General features: G+C 41.0%; 1 protein-coding gene across 1 annotated transcript in view; it reads right to left on the bottom strand.

Annotated features, from left to right (window-relative positions):
• Positions 1-26,744, bottom strand: part of LOC133646766 (REST corepressor 1-like) — a 56,693-nt gene that overhangs the window by 29,101 nt on the left and 848 nt on the right. The window contains exons 2-8 of the mRNA XM_062042519.1: positions 15,696-15,748; positions 10,455-10,616; positions 10,268-10,386; positions 10,132-10,201; positions 10,006-10,059; positions 5,270-5,422; positions 5,060-5,137 (exon numbers count right to left, since the gene is read on the bottom strand). Of these exons, the coding sequence (XP_061898503.1) occupies positions 5,060-5,137; positions 5,270-5,422; positions 10,006-10,059; positions 10,132-10,201; positions 10,268-10,386; positions 10,455-10,616; positions 15,696-15,748 (689 nt within the window). The remainder of the gene's footprint in view (positions 1-5,059; positions 5,138-5,269; positions 5,423-10,005; positions 10,060-10,131; positions 10,202-10,267; positions 10,387-10,454; positions 10,617-15,695; positions 15,749-26,744) is intronic.

The following is a 26,744-nucleotide window of genomic DNA, read 5'->3' as shown; positions in this document are numbered from 1 at the left end:
TTAAACGGGGATAGCAGATCCATTCTATGTGTCATACTTGATCATTTCGCGATATTGCCATATATTTGCTGAAAGGATTTAGTAGAGAACATCTACGATAAAGTTCGCAAAAAAAGCCTTGCCTGTACCGGAAGTAGCGTGACGTCACAGGTTGAAGGGCTCATCACATTTTCCCATTGTTTACAATGCAGAGAGAGCGATTCGGACCGAGAAAGCAACGATTACCCCATTAATTTGAGCGAGGATGAAAGATTCGTGGATGAGGAACGTCAGAGTGAAGGACTCGAGTGCAGTGCAGGACGTATCTTTTTTCACTCTGACCGTAACTTAGGTACAATTGGATTCCACACTTTCTCCTTTTTCTATTGTGGATCACGGATTTGTATTTTAAACCACCTCGGATACTATATCCTCTTGAAAATGAGAGTCGAGAACGCGAAATGGACATTCACAGTCACTTTTATCTCCACGACAATACATCGCCGAAGCTCTTTAGCTACGGAGCTAACGTGATAGCATCGTGCTTAAATGCAGATAGAAACAAAAGAAATAAACCCCTGACTGGAAGGATCGATTTAACTACACGGTTAATGCTTTCCAGCCTGTCGAAGCTTAACAATGCTGTTGCTAACGACGCCATTGAAGCTAACTTAGCTACGGGACCTTGACCGAGCTATGCTAAAAACATTAGCTATCCACCTACGCCAGCCAGCCCTCATCTGCTCATCAACACCCGTGCTCACCTGCGTTCCAGCGATCGACGGAGCGACGAAGGACTTCACCCGATCATAGATGCGGTCGGCGGCCCGGAGACGGAGGAAGTCTCAAAGTCCTCCTGTTTGTGTTGCTGTAGTCCGCCGCTAATACACCGATCCCACCTACAGCTTTCTTCTTTGCAGTCTTCATTGTTCATTAAACAAATTGCAAAAGATTCACCAACACAAATGTCCAGAATACTGTGGAATTATGTGGTGAAAACAGAGCTTTTTGTATTGGATCCAATGGGGTCCGAATACTTCCGTTCACTACGTGACGTTACGCGCAAACGTCATCATACCGAGACGTTTTCAACCGGAAGTTTCGCGGGCAATTTAAAATTGCACTTTATAAGTTAACCCGGCCGTATTGGCATGTGTTGCAATGTTAAGATTTCATCATTGATATATAAACTATCAGACTGCGTGGTCGGTAGTAGTGGGTTTCAGTAGGCCTTTAACTAGTCATTAGTCCAAACACTGACATCACCAGTCATTCACTAGACATTCATTAGTCATAGATTCAAACACTGACATTACCGGTCATTAACTAGTGATGATCCAAACACTGACATCACCAGTCAATAACTAGTGACGGATCCACACACTGACATCACCAGTCATTCACTAGTCATGGATCCAAACACTGACATCACCAGACATTCACTAGTCATGGATCCAAAGACTGACATCACCAGTCATTAACTAGTGATGGATCCAAACAATGGCATCACCAGTTATGAACAAGTGATGGATCCAAACACTGACATCACCAGTCATGGTTCCAAACACTGACATCACCAGTCATTAACTAGTCATTAGTCCAAACACTGACACCACCAGTCATGGTTCCAAACACTGACATCACCAGTCATTAACTAGTCATTAGTCCAAACACTGACATCACCAGTCATGAAAGAGTCATGGATCCAAACACTGACATTACCAGTCATTAACTAGTCATTCACGAATCATAGATACAAACACTGACATTAGCAGTCATTAACTAGTCATGGATCCAAACACTGACATTACGAGTCATTAACTAGTGATGATCCAAACACTGACATCACCAGCCATTAACTAGTGATGGATCCGAACACTGACATCACCAGTCATTGACTAGTCGTGGATCCAAACATTGACATCGCCAGTCATTCACTAGTCATGGATCCAAACACTGACATCACCAGTCATTAACTAGTGATGGATCCAAACACTGACATCACCAGTCATGAACAAGTGATGGATCCAAACACTGACATCACCAGTAATTAACTAGTCATGGATCCAAACACTGACATTACCAGTCATTAACTAGTCATTCAGTAGTCATAGATACAAACACTGACATTACCAGTCATTAACTAGTAATGGATCCAAACACTGACTCCCGAAAATCTCCCGGGACAACTATTCTCCCGAAAATCTCCCAGTTTCCAGCCGGACAACTATATTGGGGGCGTGCCTTAAAGGCACTGCCTTTAGCGTAGTCTCTCACCTGGAAAGGAGACTACCGTATTTTCCGCACCATAAGCCGCACCTAAAAACCACAATTTTTCTCAAAAGCTGACAGTGCGGCTAATAACCCGGTGCACCTTATATATGGATTAATATTAATATTTATTTTCATAAAGTTTAGGTCTCGCAACTACGGTAAACAGCCGCCATCTTTTTTCCCTGTAAAAGAGGAAGCGCTTCTTCTTCTACGGTAAGCAACCGCCCCCATAGAAGAGGAAGCGCTTCTTCTTCTACTGTAAGCAACCGCCAAGGTGAGCACCCGCCCCCGTAGAAGAAGAAGCGCGCGGATATTACGTTTCATTTCATTTGTGTGTTTCTGTAAAGACCACAAAATGTCTCCTACTAAGAGACACGCGTACAAGGTTCCACTGACTTTTGATATTCATGTGAACCGCACTGTGGATACAACGGGAACACGTACGGTGAATATTCGCACCACAGGGAATGAGAAGTCGTCCTACTGTGGTTCTAGCTTGCCATGCTAACGGCCAGAAACTTCCACCCACGGTGATATTCAAAAGGAAGACCTTGCCAAAAGAGAACTTTCCAGCCGGTGTCATCATAAAAGCTAACTCGAAGGGATGGATGGATGAAAAAAAGATGAGCGAAGGGACCGGGTGACTTTTTTCACGCAGCTCCGTCCCTGTTGATCTATGACTGCATGCGCGTCCACATCATAGATGGTGTCAAAAAAAAAGTGAAGCACACCGAAGAAGAATAATTCGAGGGATTTGTGGATGAGTAATAACTTCAGAAAATTAGCTTTAAATGTTTATTTTGTGTGTTGTGTGACACTAACGTTCGAGCAACGTTGAGTTATTGATGTTGCTATTGCTCTGCACTATTTTGAATGTTACTATTTTTGTGATTGCACATTCGCACATTACATTTTGGGAGTGAACAGAGTTGTTAGAACGCTGGTTTGTGATATATTATTAAAGTTTGACTGACCTATCTGACTGTTGTTTTTGACATTCCCTTTAGCGTAGCGTAGGTGCGGCTAATAACACGGAGCGGCTAATAGGTAAACAAAGTTTTGAAATATGCCATTCATTGAAGGTGCGGCTTACAACACGGGGCGGCTTATGGTGCGGAAAATACGGTATTGTATATGTCTCCGTTATCCATAGGTTTATCTATAACCCATAAAGTAGGCAGGCACAGAACTATTTCTCAGCGTCTGTTTAATCCAGCCGGCACGTTAATACACTGACACAAAACATTCGGATTCCCATCATGCATTGTTTCAAAACTACGGCAATTTCCAGCCGGACAAACAATATTGTGGGCGTGCCTTAAAAGCGCTGCGTTAAGCGTCCTCTCACCTGAAAAGGAGACTATTAAATATGTCTCCGTTATCCATAAGTTTATCTATAACCCATAACACGGTGGCCGAATGGATATAGTCACTCATGAACGGTCAGAGAAACACAAGTCGGCAGCAACGCAGTATTATGGGCCACCTTGCAAGCAACATCCCGTTCTCATTTGCGGATGTTTTCAACAAATCCGTGAAGGATATGTTCCCGGATTCAGAGATCGCTTGCCAGTACTCAAATGGCAGAACAAAAGCTACTCAAATAGTGAAAGGTAAGTGTTTGTTTGTTTTTTAAAGTAAGCAACAAGTACAGTAGAGTTAGTAGAACAACTGTGTTTTCATTACTGTTTACTGTACTATATATATATATATATATATATATATATTTTTTTTTTTAAAATAAATATAAGAAATACTTTAATTTCAGTGAATTCTAGCTATGAATATACTCCTCCCCCTTAACCCCGCCCACCCCCCACATCTCCCGAATTCGAAGGTCTCAAGGTTGGCAAGTATGATTACCAGTCACTAACTAGTCATTCACTTGTCATGGATCCAAACACTGACATTACCAGTCATTAACTAGTTGTTCACAAGTCATGGATCCAAAGACTGACATTAGCAGTCATTAACTAGTCATGGATCCAAACACTGAAATCACCAGTCATTAACTAGTCATTCACTAGTCATGGATCCAAACACTGACATCACCATTCATGAACTAGTGATGGATTCAAACACTGACATCACCAGTCATTCACTAGTCATGGATCCAAACACTGACATTACCAGTCATTAACTAGTTATGGATCCAAACACTGACATTACCAGTCATTAACCGGCCATGGATCCAAACACTGACATCACCAGTCATTAACTAGTGATGGATCCAAACACTGACATCAACAGTCATGAACTATTCATGGATCCAAACAGGCATTACCAGTCATTAATTAGCCATTAACTAGTGATGGATCCAAACACTGCAATCACCAGTCATGAACTAGTCATGGATCCAAACACTGACATCCCCAGTCATTAACTAGTCATGGATCCAAACACTGACATCACCAGTCATGAACTAGTCATGGATCCAAACACTGACATCATCAGTCATTAACTGGTCATGGATCCAAACACTGACATCACCAGTCATTAACTATTCATTAGTCCTCCTGAATGCAGCTGAGATAGGCTCCAGCACCCCCCGCGACCCCGAAAGGGACAAGTGGTAGAAAATGGATGGATTGATGGTCCAAACACTGACATCACCAGTCATGAACTAGTGATGGATCCAAACACTGACATCACCAGTCATTAGTCCAAACACTGACATCACCAGTCATGAACTAGTCATGGATCCAAACACTAGTCAGTTCACTAGTCAATGAGTGCTCGTATGGTTAAAGAATGTAGAGATGATGGGTAATAGAGTAGTCATGTGATGTGCTGTTGCCATGGTTACCTCAGCTTGTCTGAACTTATCCACTCCACAGTCCAGCTTCTCCTTCAGAATACTGTTGGCCTGTTTCATGCTCTGAACCTGACACACACACATATATGGTAAGTCTTTCGCACACACACACACACACACATATATGGTAAGTCTCTCGCACACACAAATACTGTATATGGTAAGTCTCACACACACAGACACACACAGACAGACAGGTACCTGTCTCTTGACAGTCATGAGCTGAGCATCAAGGTGTCGCAGGACGCCATGAGCACACGTGGAAGAGGACAGTGAAGCCACGTCATCCTGCTTCAGAAACATTCCTCTGGGTGGACGTTTCTTGGCCCTGTGGGACGCTCTGACGCCTGCTGACTGACACACACACACACACACACACACACTTTACACTAAACAAAAAAATGTTGACAAAATGATGATTGAGGAGTCTTGTGTGAATTTGCAGTCTAAACAGGAAGTGGAACAGACTATGGATGTAAACAGGAAGTGGAACAGACTACGAATGTAAACAGGAAGTGGAACAGACTACAAGACGTAAACAGGACGTGACAAAACAAACGCTAATCCCAAACAATTACCATATTTTCCGGACCATAGGGCGCACCGGATAATAAGGCGCACTGCTGATGAATGGTCTATTTGTTTTTCTTTTTTAATATATAAGGCGCACCGGATTATAGGGCGCATCAAATGAGTCTTTTTTTTTCTTTTCTAAATTGAAAACACTTCCCTGTGGTCTACATAACATGTAATGGTGGTTATTTGGTCAAAATGTTGCATAGATGATGATTTACAGATCATCTTAAAGGCCTACTGAAATGAAATTTTCTTATTTAAACGGGGATAGCAGGTCCATTCTATGTGTCATACTTGATCATTTCGCGATATTGCCATATTTTTGCTGAAAGGATTTAGTAGAGAACATCGACGATAAAGTTCGCAACTTTTGGTCGCTGATAAAAAAGCCTTGCCTGTACCGAAAGTAGCGTGACGCCACAGGTTGTGGAGCTCCTCACATCTGCACATTGTTTACAATCATTCCCACCAGCAGCGATAGCGATTCGGACCGAGAAAGCGACGATTACCCCATTAATTTGAGCGAGGATGAAAGATTCGTGGATGAGGAAAGTGAGAGTGAAGGACTAGAGGGCAGTGGAAGCGATTCAGATAGGGAAGATGCTGTAAGAGGCGGGTGGGACCTGATATTCAGCTGGGAATGACTAAAACAGTAAATAAACACAATACATATATATACTCTATTAGACACAACACAACCAGGCTTATATTTAATATGCCACAAATGAATCCCACATAACAAACACCTCCCCCCTCCCGTCTATATAACCCGCCAATACAAATCAAACACCCGCACAACACACTCAATCCTAGGGATGATACTCGAAACCGGTTTTCCCGGTTGTTCGATAAGAAAAGAACCGAGTCCTCGGACTCGAATCCCTTTTTGAGAACCGGTAACCGTTATCGAGACCACTATAGTAAAGAAAAAGAGTTGGTTCTTTATTCGAATCCCTCGGAACGAATCCCGTCCCGACCAGAAATGCTCCGTGTGACATCACAAGAAATCAGTCACGTAGCTCAGTCATTAGGCGCAGATAGCGAAACCAGGAAAAAAATGGACGGGAAAAAGTGCTCCAAGGTGTAATAAAGTTCAAAACAAAAGGTATAATCCAATGAATAACTTTACTGAGAGATTTGAGCAGGGTACAAACACATGACGAACACTTTTACGACCCACCGGAAACATAGCAACCAGGCTAGCAACGCACCTCCTTTACGGCAGCTGTCGCAACGTTCTTATAGCAACCGCAGCACATACATATATGACATGATCTCCCTTTTTCAACTTTTGTTTTTCTTTCCTTGTAAACAAAACAAAATCACACTATATATGTGTTGTCTGTCTAATTATAAATAATGCAGACGAGGCGTGTTGGCTGAGTTCTTGACGTTTACTTTCACGGGTGACGACATGCAACAACACTTTTCGGGGCTACCGCGCATGCTCGTCACTCCCGTTGCATGATGGGTAGTGTAGTTGTTATATTCCCTAGCTCACAACATCTTTCCCCCTATAAAGAAATAATGTTAACTCAATAAAGTGTATTTGTTTTTTTAGCTTTAACTTTTCATTTTTTAGCATTGTAACCACATTTGCAAACAACTTTTCTCTTCATAGAATTTTCTTTCAATAAAGAAATAAAGTGCAAAAATGTCAAAGCATCATAACAAACAGTTATGTCGAATAGCAGCAGAAGTGCACTTTTTGGAGAGCTGTATTATTTCCAGTTTTGTGCCCAAGGGACTGGTTTTATTTAACACTATAGTATTATTTATACACCTATAGTGATCACAGAGACAGGTTGTTTTTGTGTTACTTTATATATTAGTTTTTCTGAAAAATCCCACTTAATATACTTTGGGTAACAACAGTCAATATTTATTTATTTTATTTTTTTAGGGGGGCAACAGTCAATATTTATTTATTTTTTAGATTAAATTGTTTTCTTATATAATAAAAGTGAGCTTTTGTTAAACCAAATATTGTGTGTTTTTTTCCATATACAACAACCTATCTGGACTCGATAAGAGAATCGATAAGGAATCGGTTCCATAAGAGGATTCGATAATAGACTCGAACTCGATAATTTCTTATCAAACATCATCCCTACTCAATCCCACAGCCCAAAGTACCGTTCACCTCCCCAAAGTTCATACAGCACATATATTTCCCCAAAGTTACGTATGTGCCATGCACATAGCGGCACGCACGTACGGGCAAGCGATCAAATGTTTGGAAGCCGCAGCTGCGTACTCACGGTAGCGGAAATCCAACTAGTCTCTGTTGTCCCATCTCCACAAGCATGCTTATCCAACTCAAAGTCCTCCTGGTAAGAGTCTATGTTGTCCCAGTTCTCCACAGGCCAATGGTAAAGCTTGACTGTCATCGTTCGGGAATGTAAGCAATGAAACACCGGCTACGACGTAGCCGCTACGTGTTTGTGTTGCTGCAGCCGGCCGCTAATACACCGCTTCCCACCTACAGCTTTCTTCTTTGCTATCGCCATTGTTCATTAAACAAATTGCAAAAGATTCACCAACACAGATGTCCAGAATACTGTGGAATTTTGCGATGAAAACAGACGACTTAATAGCTGGCCACAATGGTGTCCCAAAATGTCCGCTACAATCCGTGACGTCACACGCAAACGTCATCATACCGAGACGTTTTCAGCAGGATATTTCGCGGAAAATTTAAAATCGCACTTTACTAATCTAACCCGGCCGTATTGGCATGTGTTGCAATGTCATTGATATATAAACTATCAGACTGCGTGGTCAGTAGTAGTGGGTTTCAGTAGGCCTTTAACATTTGCCACATGAGGCTGAGCATTATTGTGCTGCAATATTAGGGTGTGCATTAACGTGTTGCAATGTGAGTGTGTGCATTATTGCGCTGCAATATGAGAGTGTACATTAACATGTTGCCATATGAGGGTGTGCATCATTGTGATACCACATGAGGGTGTGCTTTACAATATATGCAACATGAGTGTGTGCATTATCGTGCTGCAACATAAGGTTGTGCATTATCATGCTGCAACATGGGGGGGTGCATTAACATTTGCCACATGAGGGTGTTTAATACTGTGCTACAATATGAGGGTGTGCATTAACATTTGCCACATGAGGGTGTTTAATACAGTGCTGCAATATGAGGGTGTGCATTAACATGTTGCCACATGAGGGTGTGCATCATTGTGATGCCACATGAGGGTGTGCATCACCGTATATGCAACATGAGGGTGTGTATTATCGTGCTAAAACATGAGGGTGTGCATTAACATGCTGCAACATGGGGGTGTGCATTAACATTTGCCACATGAAGGGTGTGCATCATCATGATGCAACATGAGTGTGTGCATTATTGAGCTGCAATTTGAGTGTGCATTAACATGTTGCCACATGAGGGTGTGCATCATTGTATATGCAACATGAGGGTGTGCATTATCATGCTGTAACATGTGGGTGTGCATTATAATGCTGTAACATGACGGTGTGCATCAACATGCTGCAACATGGGGGTGTGCATTAACATTTGCCACATGAGGGTGTGCAATACTATGCTGCAATATGAGGGTGTGCATTAACATCTTGCCACATTAGGGTGTGAATCATCCTGATGCAAAATGAGTGTGTGCATTATTGAGCTGCAATATGAGGGTGTGCATTAACATGTTGCAACATGAGGGTGTGCATCATCATTATGCGATATGAGAGTGCATTAACATGTTGCCACATGGTGTGCATCATCGTGATGCAACATGAGTGTGTGCATTATTGAGCTGCAAAATGAGGGTGTGCATTAACATGTTGCAGCATGGTGTGCATTAACATGCCGCAACATGGGGGTGTGCATTAACATTTGCCACATGTAGTCATTCACTTGCCTCATGTAGTCATTCACCTGCCTCATGTAGTCATTCACCTGCCTCATGTAGTCATTCACCTAATCATGTAGTCATTCAACTAATCATGTCAGTCACCTGACTCATGTAGTCATTCACCTGCCTCATGTCATCATTCACCTAAATATGTCGTCATTCACCTAATCATGTAGTCATTCACCTAACCTGCATCATGTTGTCATCCACCTAATCATGTAATCATTAATCTAACCTGCTCCGTAATGCAATATGAGAGTGTGCATCATCATGATGCAACATGAGTGTGTGCATTATTGAGCTGCAATATCAGAGTTTGCATTAACATGTTGCCACATGGAGGGTGTGCATCATCGTGCTGCAACATGAGGGCGTGCATTAATTCAGATGATGTCAGAAAAGAAAAAGTGCTGAGTAACACAATATTTGAGAAAAACACAACATTGGAGTAAAATTGCAGGTGTAGGTTCTTACTTTGAGTCCAACAGCAGTTTTCACCTCTGACTTGTCACAGGTCCCAGAAGTCAACTAAATGGAGGAAGAAAAAGTATTCATGTATTTGGTAGTAGTACTCCATGTAGTACTCGGAAAAGAGTTGACCTCCTTGGGGGCGTCTTTGATGTGAGTGGACTCCAAATCACTGGCAGCGTTTCCACGACTCTCGTCATCACTAAAAAACACACACACCCTGAGACCATGTGGGCGGGACCACAGCTGTGTGTGTTTTTTTATTCACCTGTCGTCTTTATCCCGCTTGACTCTGCGGTGGTGTCGGTCCATCACACTGGTCCTGGTGCGGCTCTTCTTCCACGAGTAGTAGAAGCGCACCAGGCTGGCCATGGACTTGTCAGGGAGCTGGAGAAGCAAACAGGAAGTGGACTTGTCACATGACCACATGCTGACACCTGCCATCTGACATCTACCATCTGCTGGATGCGGCGGAAGCTCTTCCCGTGGAAGCTGAAGGCCTGCTCGAACAGAACCCGGTCCTCCACGCTCCACTCGTCAGGGAAGGGGGTGAAGTTTGGAAGGTCGGCCAAGGACTTCTCCACGTTGTGCTGGTGCCAAAACAACATACCCAGGGCCTGGAAGAATCCTGTAGTCATTCACCTGACTGATGTAGTAATTCACTTAATCATGTAGTCATTCACCTAATCATGTAGTCATTCACCTGCCTCATGTAGTCATTCACCTTCCTCATGTAGTCAACCTAATCATGTAGCCATTCGCCTAACCTGCCTCATGTAGTCATTCACCTAATCATGTGGTCATTCACCTTCCTCATGTAGTCAACCTAATCATGTAGCCATTCGCCTGACTCATACAGTCATTCACCTGACTCATGTAGTCATTCACCTAACCTGCCTCATGTAGTCATTCACCTAATCATGTGGTCATTCACCTCATCACGTAGTCATTTACCTAGCCTTTCTCATTCACCTGACTCATGTAATCATTCACCTGCCTCATGTAGTCATTCACTTAATCATGGAGTGATTCACCTGACTCATGTAGTCATTTACCTAACCTGCCTCATGTAGTCATTTACCTGACTCATGTAGTCATTTACCTAACCTGCCTCATGTAGTCATTTACCTGACTCGTGTAGTCATTCACCTAATCATGTAATCATTCACCTAGTCATGTAGTCATTCACCTAACTTGCCTCATGTAGTCATTCACCTAATGATGTAGTAATTCACCTCATCATATAGTCATTCACCTGCCTCATGTAGTCATTCACTTAAACATGTAGTCATTCACCTAATCATAATATCAGTCACCTGACTCATGTCGTCATTCACCTAACCATGTCATCATTCACCTAATCATGTAGTCATTCACCTAACCTGCATCATGTTGTCATCCACCTAATCATGTAGTCATTAATCTAACCTGCATCATGTAGTCATTCACCTAACCTGCCTCATGTTGTCATTCACCAAACATGCCTCATGTAGTCATTCACCTAACCTGCCTCATGTAGTCATTCACCTAACCTGCCTCATGTAGTCATACACCTAACCTGCCTCATGTAGTCTTTCACGAACCTGCCTCATGTTGTCATTCACCTAACCTGCCTCATGTAGACATTCATGTAACCTGACTCACCTCATGTAGTCATTCACCTAACCTGCCTCATGTAGTCTTCCACGAACCTGCCTCATGTTGTCATTCACCTAACCTGCCTCATGTAGACATTCATGTAACCTGACTCACCTCATGTAGTCATTCACCTAACCTGCCTCATGTAGTCATTCACCTAACATGCCTCATGTAGATATTCACGTAACCTGCCTCCTATAGTCGTTCACCTAACCTGCCTCATGTAGTCATTCACCTAACCTGCCTCATATAGTCATTCACCTAACCTGCTTCATGTAGTCATTCACCTAACCTGCCTCATGTAGACATTTGAATGAGTACATTCACCTAATCATGTAGTAATTTACCTAACCATGTAGTCATTCACCTAATCATGTAGTCATTCACCTAACCATGGAGTCATTTACCTGACTCATGTAGTCATTTACCTGACTCATGTAGTCATTTACCTAATCATGTAGTCATTCACCTAATCATGTAGTCTTTCACCTAACCATGGAGTCATTTACCTAACCATGTAGTCATTTACCTGACTCATGTAGTCATTTACCTGACTCATGTAGTCATTCACCTAATCATGTAGTCATTCACCTAATCATGTAGTCTTTCACCTAACCTGCATCATGTTGTCATCCACCTAATCATGTAGTCATTCACATAACCTGCATCATGTAGTCATTCACCTAATCATGTAGTCAGTCACCTGCCTCAGATAGTCATTCACCTAACTTGCCTCATGAATGACTACATGCCTCATGTAGTCATTCACCCAACCTGCCTCATGTAGTCATTCTCCTAACCTGCCTCATGTAGTCATTCACCCAACCTGCCTCATGTAGTCATTCACCCAACCTGCCTTATGTAGTCATTCACCTAACCTGCCTCATGTAGTCATTCACTTAACCTTCACATAACCTGCTTCATGTAGTCATTCACCTAACATGCCTCATGTAGACACTCCCCTAAAATGCCTCATGTAGACATTCACCTAACATGCCTCATGTAGACATTCACCTAACATGCCTCATGTAGTCATTCACCTAACCTGCCTCATGTAGACATTCACGTAACCTGCCTCATGTCGTCGTTCACCTAACCTGCCTCATGTCGTCGTTCACCTAACCTGCTTCATGTAATCATTCGCCTAACCTGCCTCATGTAGTCATTCACCTAAACTGCCTCATGTAGACATTAATGTAACCTGCCTCATGTAGACATTCATGTAACCTGCCTCATGTAGACATTCATGTAACATGACTCACCTCATGTAGTCATTCACCTAACCTGCCTCATGTAGTCATTCACCTAACATGCCTCATGTAGATATTCACGTAACCTGCCTCCTATAGTCGTTCACCTAACCTGCCTCATGTAGTCATTCACCTAACCTGCTTCATGTAGTCATTCACCTAACCTGCCTCATGTAGACATTTGAATGAGTACATTCACCTAATCATGTAGTAATTTACCTAACCATGTAGTCATTCACCTAATCATGTAGTCATTCACCTAACCATGGAGACATTTACCTAACCATGGAGTCATTTACCTGACTCATGAAGTCATTTACCTGACTCATGTAGTCATTTACCTAATCATGTAGTCATTCACCTAATCATGTAGTCTTTCACCTAACCATGGAGTCATTTACCTAACCATGGAGTCATTTACCTGACTCATGTAGTCATTTACCTGACTCATGTAGTCATTTACCTGACTCATGTAGTCATTCACCTAATCATGTAGTCTTTCACCTAACCTGCATCATGTTGTCATCCACCTAATCATGTAGTCATTCACCTAACCTGCATCATGTAGTCATTCACCTAATCATGTAGTCATTCACCTGCCTCAGATAGTCATTCACCTAACTTGCCTCATGAATGACTACATGCCTCATGTAGTCATTCACCCAACCTGCCTCATGTAGTCATTCTCCTAACCTGCCTCATGTAGTCATTCACCCAACCTGCCTCATGTAGTCATTCACCCAACCTGCCTCATGTAGTCATTCACCTAACCTGCCTCATGTAGTCATTCACTTAACCTTCACATAACCTGCTTCATGTAGTTATTCACCTAACATGCCTCATGTAGACACTCCCCTAAAATGCCTCATGTAGACATTCACCTAACATGCCTCATGTAGACATTCACCTAACATGCCTCATGTAGACATTCACCTAACATGCCTCATGTAGTCATTCACCTAACCTGCCTCATGTAGACATTCACGTAACCTGCCTCATGTCGTCGTTCACCTAACCTGCCTCATAGTCATTCACCTAACCTGCTTCATGTAATCATTCGCCTAACCTGCCTCATGTAGTCATTCACCTAAACTGCCTCATGTAGACATTCATGTAACCTGCCTCATGTAGACATTCATGTAACCTGCCTCATGTAGACATTCACGTAACCTGCCTCATGTAGTCACTCACGTAACCTGCCTCATGTAGTCACTCACGTAACCTGCCTCATGTAGTCATTCACGTAACCTGCCTCATGTAGTCATTCACGTAACCTGCCTCATGTAGACATTCACATAACCTGCCTTATGTTGTCATTCACCTAACCTGCCTCATGTTGTCATTCACCTAACCTGCCTCATGTAGACATTCACCTAACCTGCCTCAAGTAGCCATTCACCTAACATGCGTCATGTAGCCATTCGCCTAACATGCCTCATGTAGTCATTCACGTAACCTGCCTCATGTAGTCACGTAACCTGCCTCATATAGTCATTCACGTAACATGCCTCATGTAGTCATTCACGTAACATGCCTCATGTAGTCATTCACGTAACATGCCTCATGTAGTCATTCACTTAACCTGCCTCATGTAATCATTCACCTAACCTGCCTCATGTAGTCATTCACGTAACATGCCTCATGTATAGGGTTGGGTATCGAGTATCGATTGGAACCGGGACTAACTTTCCGATTCTGCCGGAATCGTTCAAAAGTTTAAATTTCGATTCCTAGTTTCGATACCCAGTCCGCCGACCGGAAAAAAAGAATAAGTCCGCCGACCGGAAGAAGAAGCCGCTGAACACCAACGAAGAAGCGCCCACCGCCGGAAGTGTTAGCATAGCCGAGCCTATGTAGCCGAGCGAGTCAGTCAAGCATGGATAGCGGGCGTCGGCGGTCAAAAGTGTGGCTTTATTTTACTAAAAAAAATGAAATATCGGCGAAATGTAACACATGCGACAGGACTGTTTCGTGCTTAGGAGGGTGCACGTCGAACATGATGAAGCACCTCCGAGTTCATGGAGTACAAATAAATGTGTGTCCCGTCTTCGACGCGCTGTGCCAACCGTCGTCCTCTGCCTCCGACGCCCAGCCTGGCACCTCGGTGACTGCACTGCAGTCCGAATCCGGTAAGTAAAACTATATATAGAATATATGCAATAAATAATGTGTTTTGCGCCAACGTTGAGGCAGCTAACAAATAAGCCCGCATATTTTTTCATAGACAATTTACAACCTGCTAGCCAGGCTCCGTGATGTGCTCAGCGTACTCCGTTCACCGTAGCGGCAATGGGGAAGATGTCGGTGCCACAGACGGAAGAGTGCCATAGAAAGGTCACTGCACACAGTCAAAAGACTGCATCCCTTTTCAGAGGTGGAATCTCCAACATTTAGGTTAGTTAAGCAATAACGTTAGAGCTATGCTAATTGATACTGGGCTAAACAGTAACAGCAACATTACATGTTTGTTTATGTTTGCAGGGATATGGTGAAAACTCTCAACCCAAAATACATACCACCTTCCAGAGACTACCTGTCAAACACATTGATCCCGGCATGGTACAAGAAGAATCGGAATCCAGATTGGTCAGGAATCGGAATCGAAACAAAGAATCGGAATCGTTCGAATTCAAACGATACCCAACCCTACTCATGTAGTCATTCACCTAACCTGCCTCATGTAGTCATTCACCTAACCTGCCTCATGTAGTCATTCAACTAAGCTAGACAGTACTGAGTAACATAATAGTGAAGAAATTGTAGTAACATAAGAGTGAAGAGATTGTAATGAGTAACGTAGTCGTGCACCTGTTCCATGTTGTATCCGTGTTTGTCTTTAGCGATGGTGATGTATTCATCCACTGAAAGTAGCAAACAGAACTAAAATTATTCACTTTTACGTTACAATCTATATTATAAGTTGCATCTATACAATATGTTACAATCTATACAATATGTTACAATCTATAAAAATGTTATGTTACATTCTATACAATGTTACAATCTATACAAAACGTTACAATCTACACAATACGTTACATTACAATCTATACAAATGTTACATTAAAATCTATACAATGTATTAGAATCTATACCATATGTTACGTTAAAATCTATACCATATGTTACATCACAATATATACCATATATTACGTCACAATCTATACAATATGTTACGTCACAATCTATACAATATATTACGTTACAATCTATAAAATGTTACGTTTTAATCTATAAATGTTACAATCTATACAATGTTACGTTACAATCTATAAAATGTTACGTTACAATCTATATAATATGTTACGTTACAATCTATACAATATGTTACAATCTACACAATATGTTACGTTACAATTTATACGATATGTACAGTCTAAACAACATGTTACGTTACAATCTATACAATATGTTACAATCTAAACAGGTTACGTTACAATCTCTAAAATATGTTACAATCTATACAATGTTACATTACAATCTATAAAATGTTACGTTACAAGCTATTCAAAATGTTACAAGCTATTCAAAATGTTACAATGTATACAATATGTTACAATCTGTACAGTATGTTACAATGTATACAATATGTTACAATCTATACTACGTTACAATCTGCACAATATGTTGTGTTACATTCTATTCAATATGTTAAAATCTGTACAATATGTTGCGTTACATTATATTCAACATGTTACAATCTATACAATATGTTACAATCTGTACAATATGTTGCGTTACATTCTATTCATTATGTTACAATCTATACAATGGGTTACGTTACAATCTATACAATATGTTACAATCTATGCAATATGTTACAATCTATACAATTTTACGTTACATTCAATACAATGTTACAATCTACACAATAAGTTACATTACAATCTATACAATATGTTACAATCTATACAATATGTTACGATTAGGGCTGCAACAACTTATCGATTAAATCGATTATAAAAATAGTTGGCGATTAATTTAGTCATCGATTCGTTGGATCTATGCTATGCGCATGCGCAGAGGCTACTTTTTTTTATTTTATTTTTTTATAAACCTTTATTTATAAACTGCAACATTTACAAACAGCTCAGAAACAATAATCAAAATATGTATGGTGCCAGTATGCTGTTTTTTTTTTCAATAAAATACTGGAAAGGATAGAAATGTAGTTTGTCTCTTTCATCCGATTATTAATCGATTAATCGAAGTAATAATCGACAGATTAATCGATTATCAAAAAATTAGTTGCAGCCCCAGTTACAATCTATTCAATGGGTTACTTTACAATCTATTCAATAGGTTACGTTACAATCTATACAATATGTTACAATCTAAACAACAGGTTACGTTACAATCTATACAATATGTTACAATCTGTACAGTATGTTACAATGTATACAATATGTTACAATCCAAACAATATGTTACAATGTGTACAATATGTTGCGTTGAATTCTATTCAATATGTTACAATCTATACAATATGTTACAATCTGTACAATATGTTGCGTTACAGTCTATTCAATATGTTACAATCTATACAATGTTACAGTCCATACAATATATTACAATCTATACAATATGTTACAATCTATACAATGGGTTACATTACAATCTATACAATGGGTTATGTTACAATCTACACAATGGGTTACGTTACAATCCATACAATGGGTTACGTTAAAATCCATACAATGGTTTATGTTACAATCTAGACAATATGTTACAATCTATACAACAGGTTACGTTACAATCTATACAATGTTACAATCTATACAGTATGTTACGTTACAATATGTTAAAAGCTATACAATATGTTACATTACAATCTATACCATGTTACGTTACAATCCATACTATGTTACAATCCATACTATTTTACAATCTAAAACTGTTACGTTACAATTAGGGCTGCAACAACTAATCGGTTAAATCGATTAAAATCCATTATAAAAATAATTAATTTAGTCATCGATTCGTTGGACCTATGCTGTGCGCATGCGCTGAGGCTACGTTTTATTTTTTTAGTTTAACCTTTATTTATAAACTGCAACATTTACAAACAGCTGAGAAACAATCAAAATAATAGGGGTGTAACGGTAAGTGTGTTTGTATCGAACCGTTTCGGTACGGGGGTTTCGGTTCGGAGGTGTACCGAACGAGTTTCCACACGGACATATTAAGTAGCGTACTGCACGTTGTGTAAACAATACTCAAAATGCCGGACATTTGAGGCATTTAAGAAACTCCGCCCTGACAGCTCCGCAAAAGAGGACATGTCCGGTGAAAAGAGGACATATGGTCAGTCTATCGTAGCTCGTTAGCTGCTAGCATGCTAGCAAAAGAGGACACGTCTGGCTAGGATAGACTGACCATACGTCCTCTTTTCACCGGACATGACCTCTTTTCACCGGACATGTCCTCTTTTGCGGGGCTGTCCGGGTGGTGTTTCTTAAATGCCTCAAATGTCCGGCATTTTGAGTTATGGTTGCGTGTATTAACAATGTACGTTCAGGGTTAAGAAGGGGTTGAAAACTAAACAAATTGTGCGCGCAGCAGCATTCGTGAGAGAGTGGCAGAGACAGAGAGCGAGAGAGTTATAATAAAGGCGCATGCGTCGCCTGGGTCTGCTTTTTATCGATAGATTTATCAGATTTAATTTTTTATTATCTATAGCAGGGGTGTCAAAAGTGTGCATTTTTGTAACATTTTCCTTGTTTTATTTGGCAAGTTGAAAGAACATGGCGCCAGTATGCTGTTTTTTTTCAATAAAATACTGGAAAGGATAGAAATGTAGTTTGTCTCTTTTATCCGATTATTAATTGATTAATCGAAGTAATAATCGACAGATTAATCGATTATCAAATTAATCGTTAGTTGCAGCCCTAGTTACAATACATACTATATGTTACATCTGTAAATGTAACGTTACAATCTATACTATATGTTACATCTGTAAATGTAACGTTACAATCCATACTATGTTAGATCTATAAATGTCACGTTACAATCCATACTATGTTACATCTATAAATGTTACATTACAATCCATCCAAAATGTTACACCACAATCTATACAGTTTGTTACAATCTATACAAGATGTTACAATCTATACAAAATGTTACATTCTATACAGGGGGTTACATTACAATCTATACAAGGGGTTACATTACAATCTGTACAACATGTTACAATCTGTACAATGTTACAATCTATACAATATGTTACGTTAAAATCTATACAATACGTTAAAATCTATATGTTACAATCTATACAATATATTCATCAGCAGGCCTCCGTCAGTCGTAACGACTATGGAAACTGCGCCAGTCCAGAGGTCAAGTTTAAACTCAGCGACAACGCCTGCTGTGGCTTATGAGTCCGATGTGGGAGAGGCAAACCCGGCCGCATTTACTGCAGATGTAGCTGGAAGGCGCAACTGCAGGAGTGCGTGTCTTCCGCTTGGTTCTTTTTTTATTGGCTGTGGCATGGATCTTTTCCTCGCCAGTCTTCAGCTGTTTGTGAAGGACACCGCGCCATTTGCTGCGGTCAGCTGCTGCATCTTCCCAATGTTCAGTGTTGATGTCCAGGGCTTTCATGTCCCGCTTGCAGACATCTTTGAAGCGCAGTTTTGGCCGGCCAACAGATCTCTTGCCAGAGGCAAGTTCGCCATACAGGATGTCCTTTGGGATACGTCCATCCTCCATACGGCACACGTGGCCGAGCCAACGCAGCCTGCGTTGTCTGAGCAGCGTGAACATGGTAGGAAGACCAGCGCGTTCGAGGACCTGGGCATTCGTCACCTTGTCACTCCAATGGATGCCGAGGATGCGGCGAAGGCAGCTCATGTGGAAGGTGTTCAGTTTGCGCTCCTGTTTGGAGTATGTTGTCCATGTTTCGCTGCCGTAGAGAAGAGTGCTGACAATGCAGGCCTTGTACACTGCCATCTTGGTAGGAGTTGTCAGCTTCCGGTTCTCCCAGACGCGGGTCGTGAGGCGCCCTAGGGTTGTGGCAGCCTTGCCGATACGTTTGTTGATCTCACCATCGAGGGACAGATTGTCACTGATGGTGGATCCCAGGTATGTAAATTGGTGTACAACTTTGAGTTGGTACTCATCGATTGTGATGGCTGGTGGAGTGTCCACTTCCTGACTCAGCACATTGGTCTTTTTTAGGCTGATGGTAAGCCCAAAGTCTTTGCAGGCCTGGGAGAATCTGTCCATAAGGCACTGGAGTTCTTGTTCACTGTGCGAAATGACAGCGGCACCATCAGCAAAGAGCATGTCCCGGATGATTGTCTCACGGACTTTGGTCCTTGCTTTAAGACGGGCTAGGTTGAAAAGTCGGCCGTCAGATCTGGTACGTAGATATACCCCTTCTGTTGCAGTCCCAAAAGCATGTTTGATGAGCAGGGCAAAGAATATGCCGAAAAGGGTAGGAGCAAGGACGCAACCTTGCTTGACTCCGCTCTTAATGTCAAATGGGTTGGACATGCTACCCTCATACTGGATGGTTGCCTTCATGTCGTCATGAAACGATCTAATGAGACTATGGAGCTTTGGAGGGCATCCAATCTTGGGTAGGAGGCTGAAGAGCCCTTCTCTGCTAACCAGGTCAAAAGCCTTGGTCAGGTCAATGAAGGCTATGTACAGGGGCTTCTGTTGTTCCCTGCATTTCTCCTGAAGTTGGCGTAGAGAGAATATCATGTCCACTGTAGAGCGCTTGGCTCGAAAGCCGCATTGAGATTCCGGGTAAACGCGCTCAGCAAGTTTCTGAAGGCGGACAAGCACGACACGGGCATAGAGTTTCCCTACGATATTCAGGAGGGAGATGCCCCTGTAATTGTTACAGTCGCTCCTGTCGCCCTTATTTTTGTAAAGGGTGACAATCTTGGCATCTCTCATGTCTTGCGGCACGGCTCCCTCTTTCCAGCACTGGCAGAGGACATCATGCAAAGGCTGCAGGAGGGTGTCTTTACAGCGCTTGATGAGGTCTGGGGGGATGCCATCAGTACCAGGTGCTTTGCCAGTTGCTAAGCTGTCGATCGCTTTGTGAAGTTCAGCAAGTGTTGGTTCAGCATCTAATTCCTCAATGATGGGCAGCTGTTCAATGGCATCAAGGGCTGAGGCGACGACAGTGTTCTCTCTGGAATAGAGTTCTGAATAGTGCACTATCCATCTGTCCATCTGCTTGCCCTTGTCAGTGATAACTTCCCCACTGGTGGTCTTTAGGGGGGCTGTTTTGCTCTGTGCTGGGCCCAGAGCAGTCTTGATGCCCTCGTACATCACCCTGATGTTACCTGAGGTAGCTGCAGACTGGATGGATTCACTGAGTTGTTGCCAGTATTCATTGGCACAATGTCTTGCAGTCTGTTGCACTTTGCTTCTTGTAGTTCTCAGTGCTTGCAGGGACTTCACATTTGGGGAGCGTTTGTATTCAGCGAGGGCAGCACACTTTGCTTCAATGACGGGGGTCATCTGGCTGGACTTTGCAACAAACCAGTCATTGTTTTTGAAGATCTTCCTCCCAAAAGTCGCAAGGGCTGCTTTCTGAATGGTCTCCCTGAGGTGGCCCCATTTCTCCGAGGCGGAGTAGTGCTGGTGTTCTTCAGATAGGATGTTGTTGAGAGACTTGGCAAACTCCTCTACTTTCTCTGGAAGATGCATGCTGGTGGAATCAATGCGGGGCTTGCCTTTCTGTTTGGAGTTGTGAAACATTTTTGGTTGTAGCCTGATCTTGCAACAGACAAGTGAATGGTCGGTGTCGCAGTCTGCGCTGTGGTAACTACGAGTAACGAGCACAAACTTGAGGCTGGCTTGTCGGATCAGGATCATGTCTAGCTGATGCCAATGCTTTGAGCGGGGATGACGCCATGTCACTTTGTGCTGTGGTTTCGTCTGAAAGTAGGAGTTGGTCACGCAAAGGTTATGGTAGGAACAGAACTCCAGTAGCCGTTGCCCATTGTCATTGACCTTGCCGACTCCGAAGTGTCCAAGACAGGAAGGCCATGAGTCATGGTCAGCACCCACTTTCGCATTGAAGTCACCAAGGATGATGAGATGTTCCTTGGGGGGAATGTTCTTGATGACGTCATTCAAGTTGGCATAAAATGTATCCTTAACTTCTGCTGTAGACATAAGAGTGGGAGCATATGCGCAGACTAGGGTCACTGGGACATCAGAGGTGTGGAGGTGGAGTGTCATCAGGCGTTCGGATCCTTTGTCTCCTGGTTCAACCATCTTTAACAAGGTGTTCCTGACAGCGAATCCAACTCCATGCTCTCTGCGGTCTCCGGCACTCTTTCCTTGCCAGAAGAAGGTAAAGTCTTTCTCCCTGAGGGTTCCCGAGTCGGCTAGGCGGGTCTCTTGCAATGCAGCTATGTCTACCTGGAGTCTCAGTAGCTCATTGTTAATGACAGCCGTTTTTCTAGCATCACTGATGTTTTGGAGATCGTTTGAGTGTCCGGGTGTCATAGTTCGGACATTCCAGCTTCCCATTTTTAGGAGTGGGCACCTGTTTTTCATACTTTTTTTCTTGCTTGGTGCAGGTCTTGCAGTCTGCTTGTCGTTTTTTTCCTAATCCCCATGCACCCAATGAGGAAGGCAGACTGTGGCGGGACAGCACCTAATTGGCTGGGGGCTGCCCAGCTTAAGGCGGGCAGTAGCTGTCCAATGAAATTCAAGGATCTCTCCCACCGTCGGAAGCAACCCCTGGCGCTATGCTCTACGCCAATCGAGCATTGTAGCTTATAACCGGTAGACTGTTGCTTCCCGTTGTTGTTTCCACGCTATGACACGAGGCTGGAGTGACCTCTCCAGGGCGCAAGCCAGGGCAGAATTGTATGGAGGTCAAGCTGTTGCCCATGCAGCAGGACCCCCCTCTTCACACTGACGATGGATCCAAAGGAGCAGCAAGAGCTGGTACAATTTGGCACCAACAGTGTCGCAGGAGTTGCCAGTGCACCGCTGTAGCCAGCAGTGGACCACCTTAGGGACTCCATCTCCGGATTTTTTCTCAGGGTTTACTCCCGAAGCCTTCCCCTAGAAAGGTATGCCACAAGGCAGGGGCGGTTTTGGATCGGAGTTTACCTTCTCCTAGATGGGTCGCCTTTCTGGGCTGACGGGTCCCATTTACCCATGCGGCAGGTTGTACTGGGTTACATTTTACCAGTAGCAGGGATAAGACCTGACCTGACCTTAATACAATATATTACGTTACAATCTATACTATGTTACGTTACAATCTAAAACTGTTACGTTACAATATATAACATATTACGTTACAATCTATACTATGATACGTTACAATCCATACTATGTTACAATCTAAAACTGTTACGTTACAATATATAATATATGTTACATCTATAAATGTAGCGTTACAATCTATGCTATATGTTACATCCATAAATGTAACGTTACAATCCATACTATGTTACATCTATAAATATCACATTACAATCCATACTATATGTTACATCTATAAATGTTACGTTACAATCTATACAAAATGTTACGCTACCATCTATACAATATGTTACAATCTATACAATAGGTTACGTTACAACCTATACAATATGTTACGTTACAATCTATACAGTATGTTACGCTACAATCTATACCATTTGTTACAATCCATACAATATGTTACAAGCTATACAATATGTTACAATCTATACAAAGGGTTACATTACAATCTATATGAGGGGTTACATTACAATCTATACAAAATGTTACAATCCATACAATGGGTTATGTTACAATCCATACAATATGGTACAACCTATACAATGTGTTACGTTACAACCTATACAATGTTACGTTTCAATCTATACAATGTTACATTACAAATTATACATTGTTCCATTACAATCTATACAATGTTATTGTATAGATTGTAACCTAACATTGTATACAATGTTATTGTATAGATTGTAACCTAACATTGTATACAATGTTATTGTATAGATTGTAACCTAACATTGTATACAATGTTATTGTATAGATTGTAACCTAACATTGTATACAATGTTATTGTATAGATTGTAACCTAACATTGTACACAATGTTATTGTATAGATTGTAACCTAACATTGTACACAATGTTATTGTATAGATTGTAACTTAACATTGTATAGATAGTAACCTAACATTGTATAGATTTTAACTTAACATTGTATAGATTGTAGGGCTGTAACGGTACGTGTGTTTGTATTATTGAACCGTTTCGGTACGGGAGTTCCGGTTCGGTTCGGAGGTGTACCGAACGAGTTTCCACACGGACATACTAAGTAGCATAACGCACGTTGTGTAAACAATGCACACCGAGGTACAACGCACGCATGCTAGCAGCTAACGGGCTACGATAGACTGACCATACGTCCTCTTTTCACCGGACATGTCCTCTTTTGCGAAGCTGTCAGGGCGGGGTTTCTTAAATGCCTCAAATGTCCGGCATTTTGAGTTAGGTTTGTGCGTATTTTCAATGTACGTTCAGGGTTAAGAAGGGGTTAAAAACAAAACAAATTGTGCGCGCAGCAGCCTTCGTGAGGGAGAGGCAGACAGCGAGAGAGTTATGATAAACGCGCATGCGTCGCCAGGCTCTGCTTTATAGCCATAGATTTATCAGATTACATTTTTTATTATCTATAGCAGTGGTGTCAAAAGTGTGCCCCGGAGGCCATTTGCAGCCCACAGTTAATGTTTTAAAGGCCTACAGCACATTCTAAAAATACAATTATAATAAACAAAAACATAACAAAAGTGAAATAAAAAAGCTTAAAAGGTTAAATATAATTTTATAAAAAGTTGCAATGTTGACTAATAAAATAAAGCTGTTTTTTTTCTTTCAAACTGTCATTGCTCAAAACATAATATTGAATCAAAATCAATGTTATTATGAATTATTGAACCATCCAAGGTTCCGATTACTTCACATCAAATATTCCACTAAGAAAAATATTTTTGGTGGAAGATTTTGCAAATTTGGTAAATAAATAACACAAAAATGTATATTTTGTTGTTTTCTTACTGTACCGAAAATGAACCAAGCCGTGACCTCTAAACCGAAGTACGTACCGAACCGAAATTTTTGTGTACCGTTACACCCCTAATAGATTATAACCTAACATTGTATACTTGGTAACCTAACATTGTATACATTGTAACCTAACATTTAAAGTAACATTGTATAGATTGTAACTTAACATTGTATAGATTGTAACTTAACATTGTATAGATTGTAACTTAACATTGTATTGATTGTAACATAACATTGTATTGATTGTAACATAACATTGTATAGATCGTAATTTAACATTGTATAGATTGTAACTTAACATTGTATAGATTGTAACCTAACATTTAAAGTAACATTGTATAGATTGTAACCTAACATCATATGTTGTAACCTGTTAGGTCACAATCTATCCAACAGGTTACAATCTATATATGTTACTTTAAATGTTAGGTTGCAATTCATACAATGTGTGGAGTTACAATCTATACAATGGTACGTTACAATCTATACAATGTTACATTACAATCTATATACAGTAATGTTACGTTACAATCCATACGTTACAATCTATACAAGGTTATGTTACAATCTATACAAGGTTACGTTACAATCTATACAAGGTTACGTTACAATCCATACAACATTACAATCTATACAAGGTTACGTTACAATCCATACAAAGTTACGTTACAATCCATACAATGTTTCGTTCCAATCTACACAATGTTACGTTCCAATCTACACAATGTTACGTTCCAATCTACACAATGTTAGGTTACAATCTATACAATGTTAGGTTACAATCTATACAGTATTTCAAGTTACACTCTACACAATATTATTTTATTTTTTATTTTTTTATTTATTTTTTTTTTTTAATGTCCTGCCCAGCTTCTCGGGCAAATCATATAGCAGATGTAGATGCCCATATCGGCTGTTCAGATTTACTTTACAAAAGAGAAGTGTAGGATACTTCTCTTGTTGCCTTACTTGTATTTTGACTTTATTAAATGTATTTATATTATCATTTGGTGCAGCCGGGGATAGAAAGAGAGAAATATTAGGTTACAATCTGTACAATGTTAGGTTACACTCTATACAATGTTAGGTTACAATCTAAACAATGTTAGGTTACAATCTATACAGTATTTCAAGTTACACTCTATACAATGTTAGGTTAGACTCTATACAATGTTAGGTTAGACTCTATACAATGTTAGGTTACAATCTATACAATGTTAGGTTACAATCTATACAGTATTTCAAGTTACACTCTATACAATGTTAGGTTACACTCTATACAATGTTAGGTTACACTCTATACAATGTTAGGTTACAATCTATACAATGTTAGGTTACAATCTATACAATGTTAGGTTACAATCTATACAGTATTTCAAGTTACACTCTATACAATGTTAGGTTACACTCTATACAATGTTAGGTTACACTCTATACAATGTTAGGTTACACTCTATACAATGTTAGGTTACACTCTATACAATGTTAGGTTACACTCTAAACAATGTTAGGTTAGACTCTATACAATGTTAGGTTAGACTCTACAATGTTAGGTTAGACTCTACAATGTTAGATTACACTCTAAACAATGTTAGGTTACACTCTAAACAATGTTAGGTTACACTCTATACAATGTTAGGTTACACTCTATGCAATGTTAGGTTACACTCTATGCAGTATTTCAAGTTACACTCTATACAATGTTAGGTTACACTCTATACAATGTTAGGTTACACTCTATACAATGTTAGGTTACACTCTATACAATGTTAGGTTACACTCTATACCAGGGGTCACCAACGCGGTGCCCGCGG

This window comes from Entelurus aequoreus, linkage group LG03 (assembly GCF_033978785.1).
Source record: "Entelurus aequoreus isolate RoL-2023_Sb linkage group LG03, RoL_Eaeq_v1.1, whole genome shotgun sequence".
Classification (NCBI taxonomy): Eukaryota; Metazoa; Chordata; class Actinopteri; order Syngnathiformes; family Syngnathidae; genus Entelurus; species Entelurus aequoreus.
The sequence above is the reverse complement of the archived record's forward strand: the minus strand, read 5'-3'. Positions and strand labels throughout refer to the sequence as shown.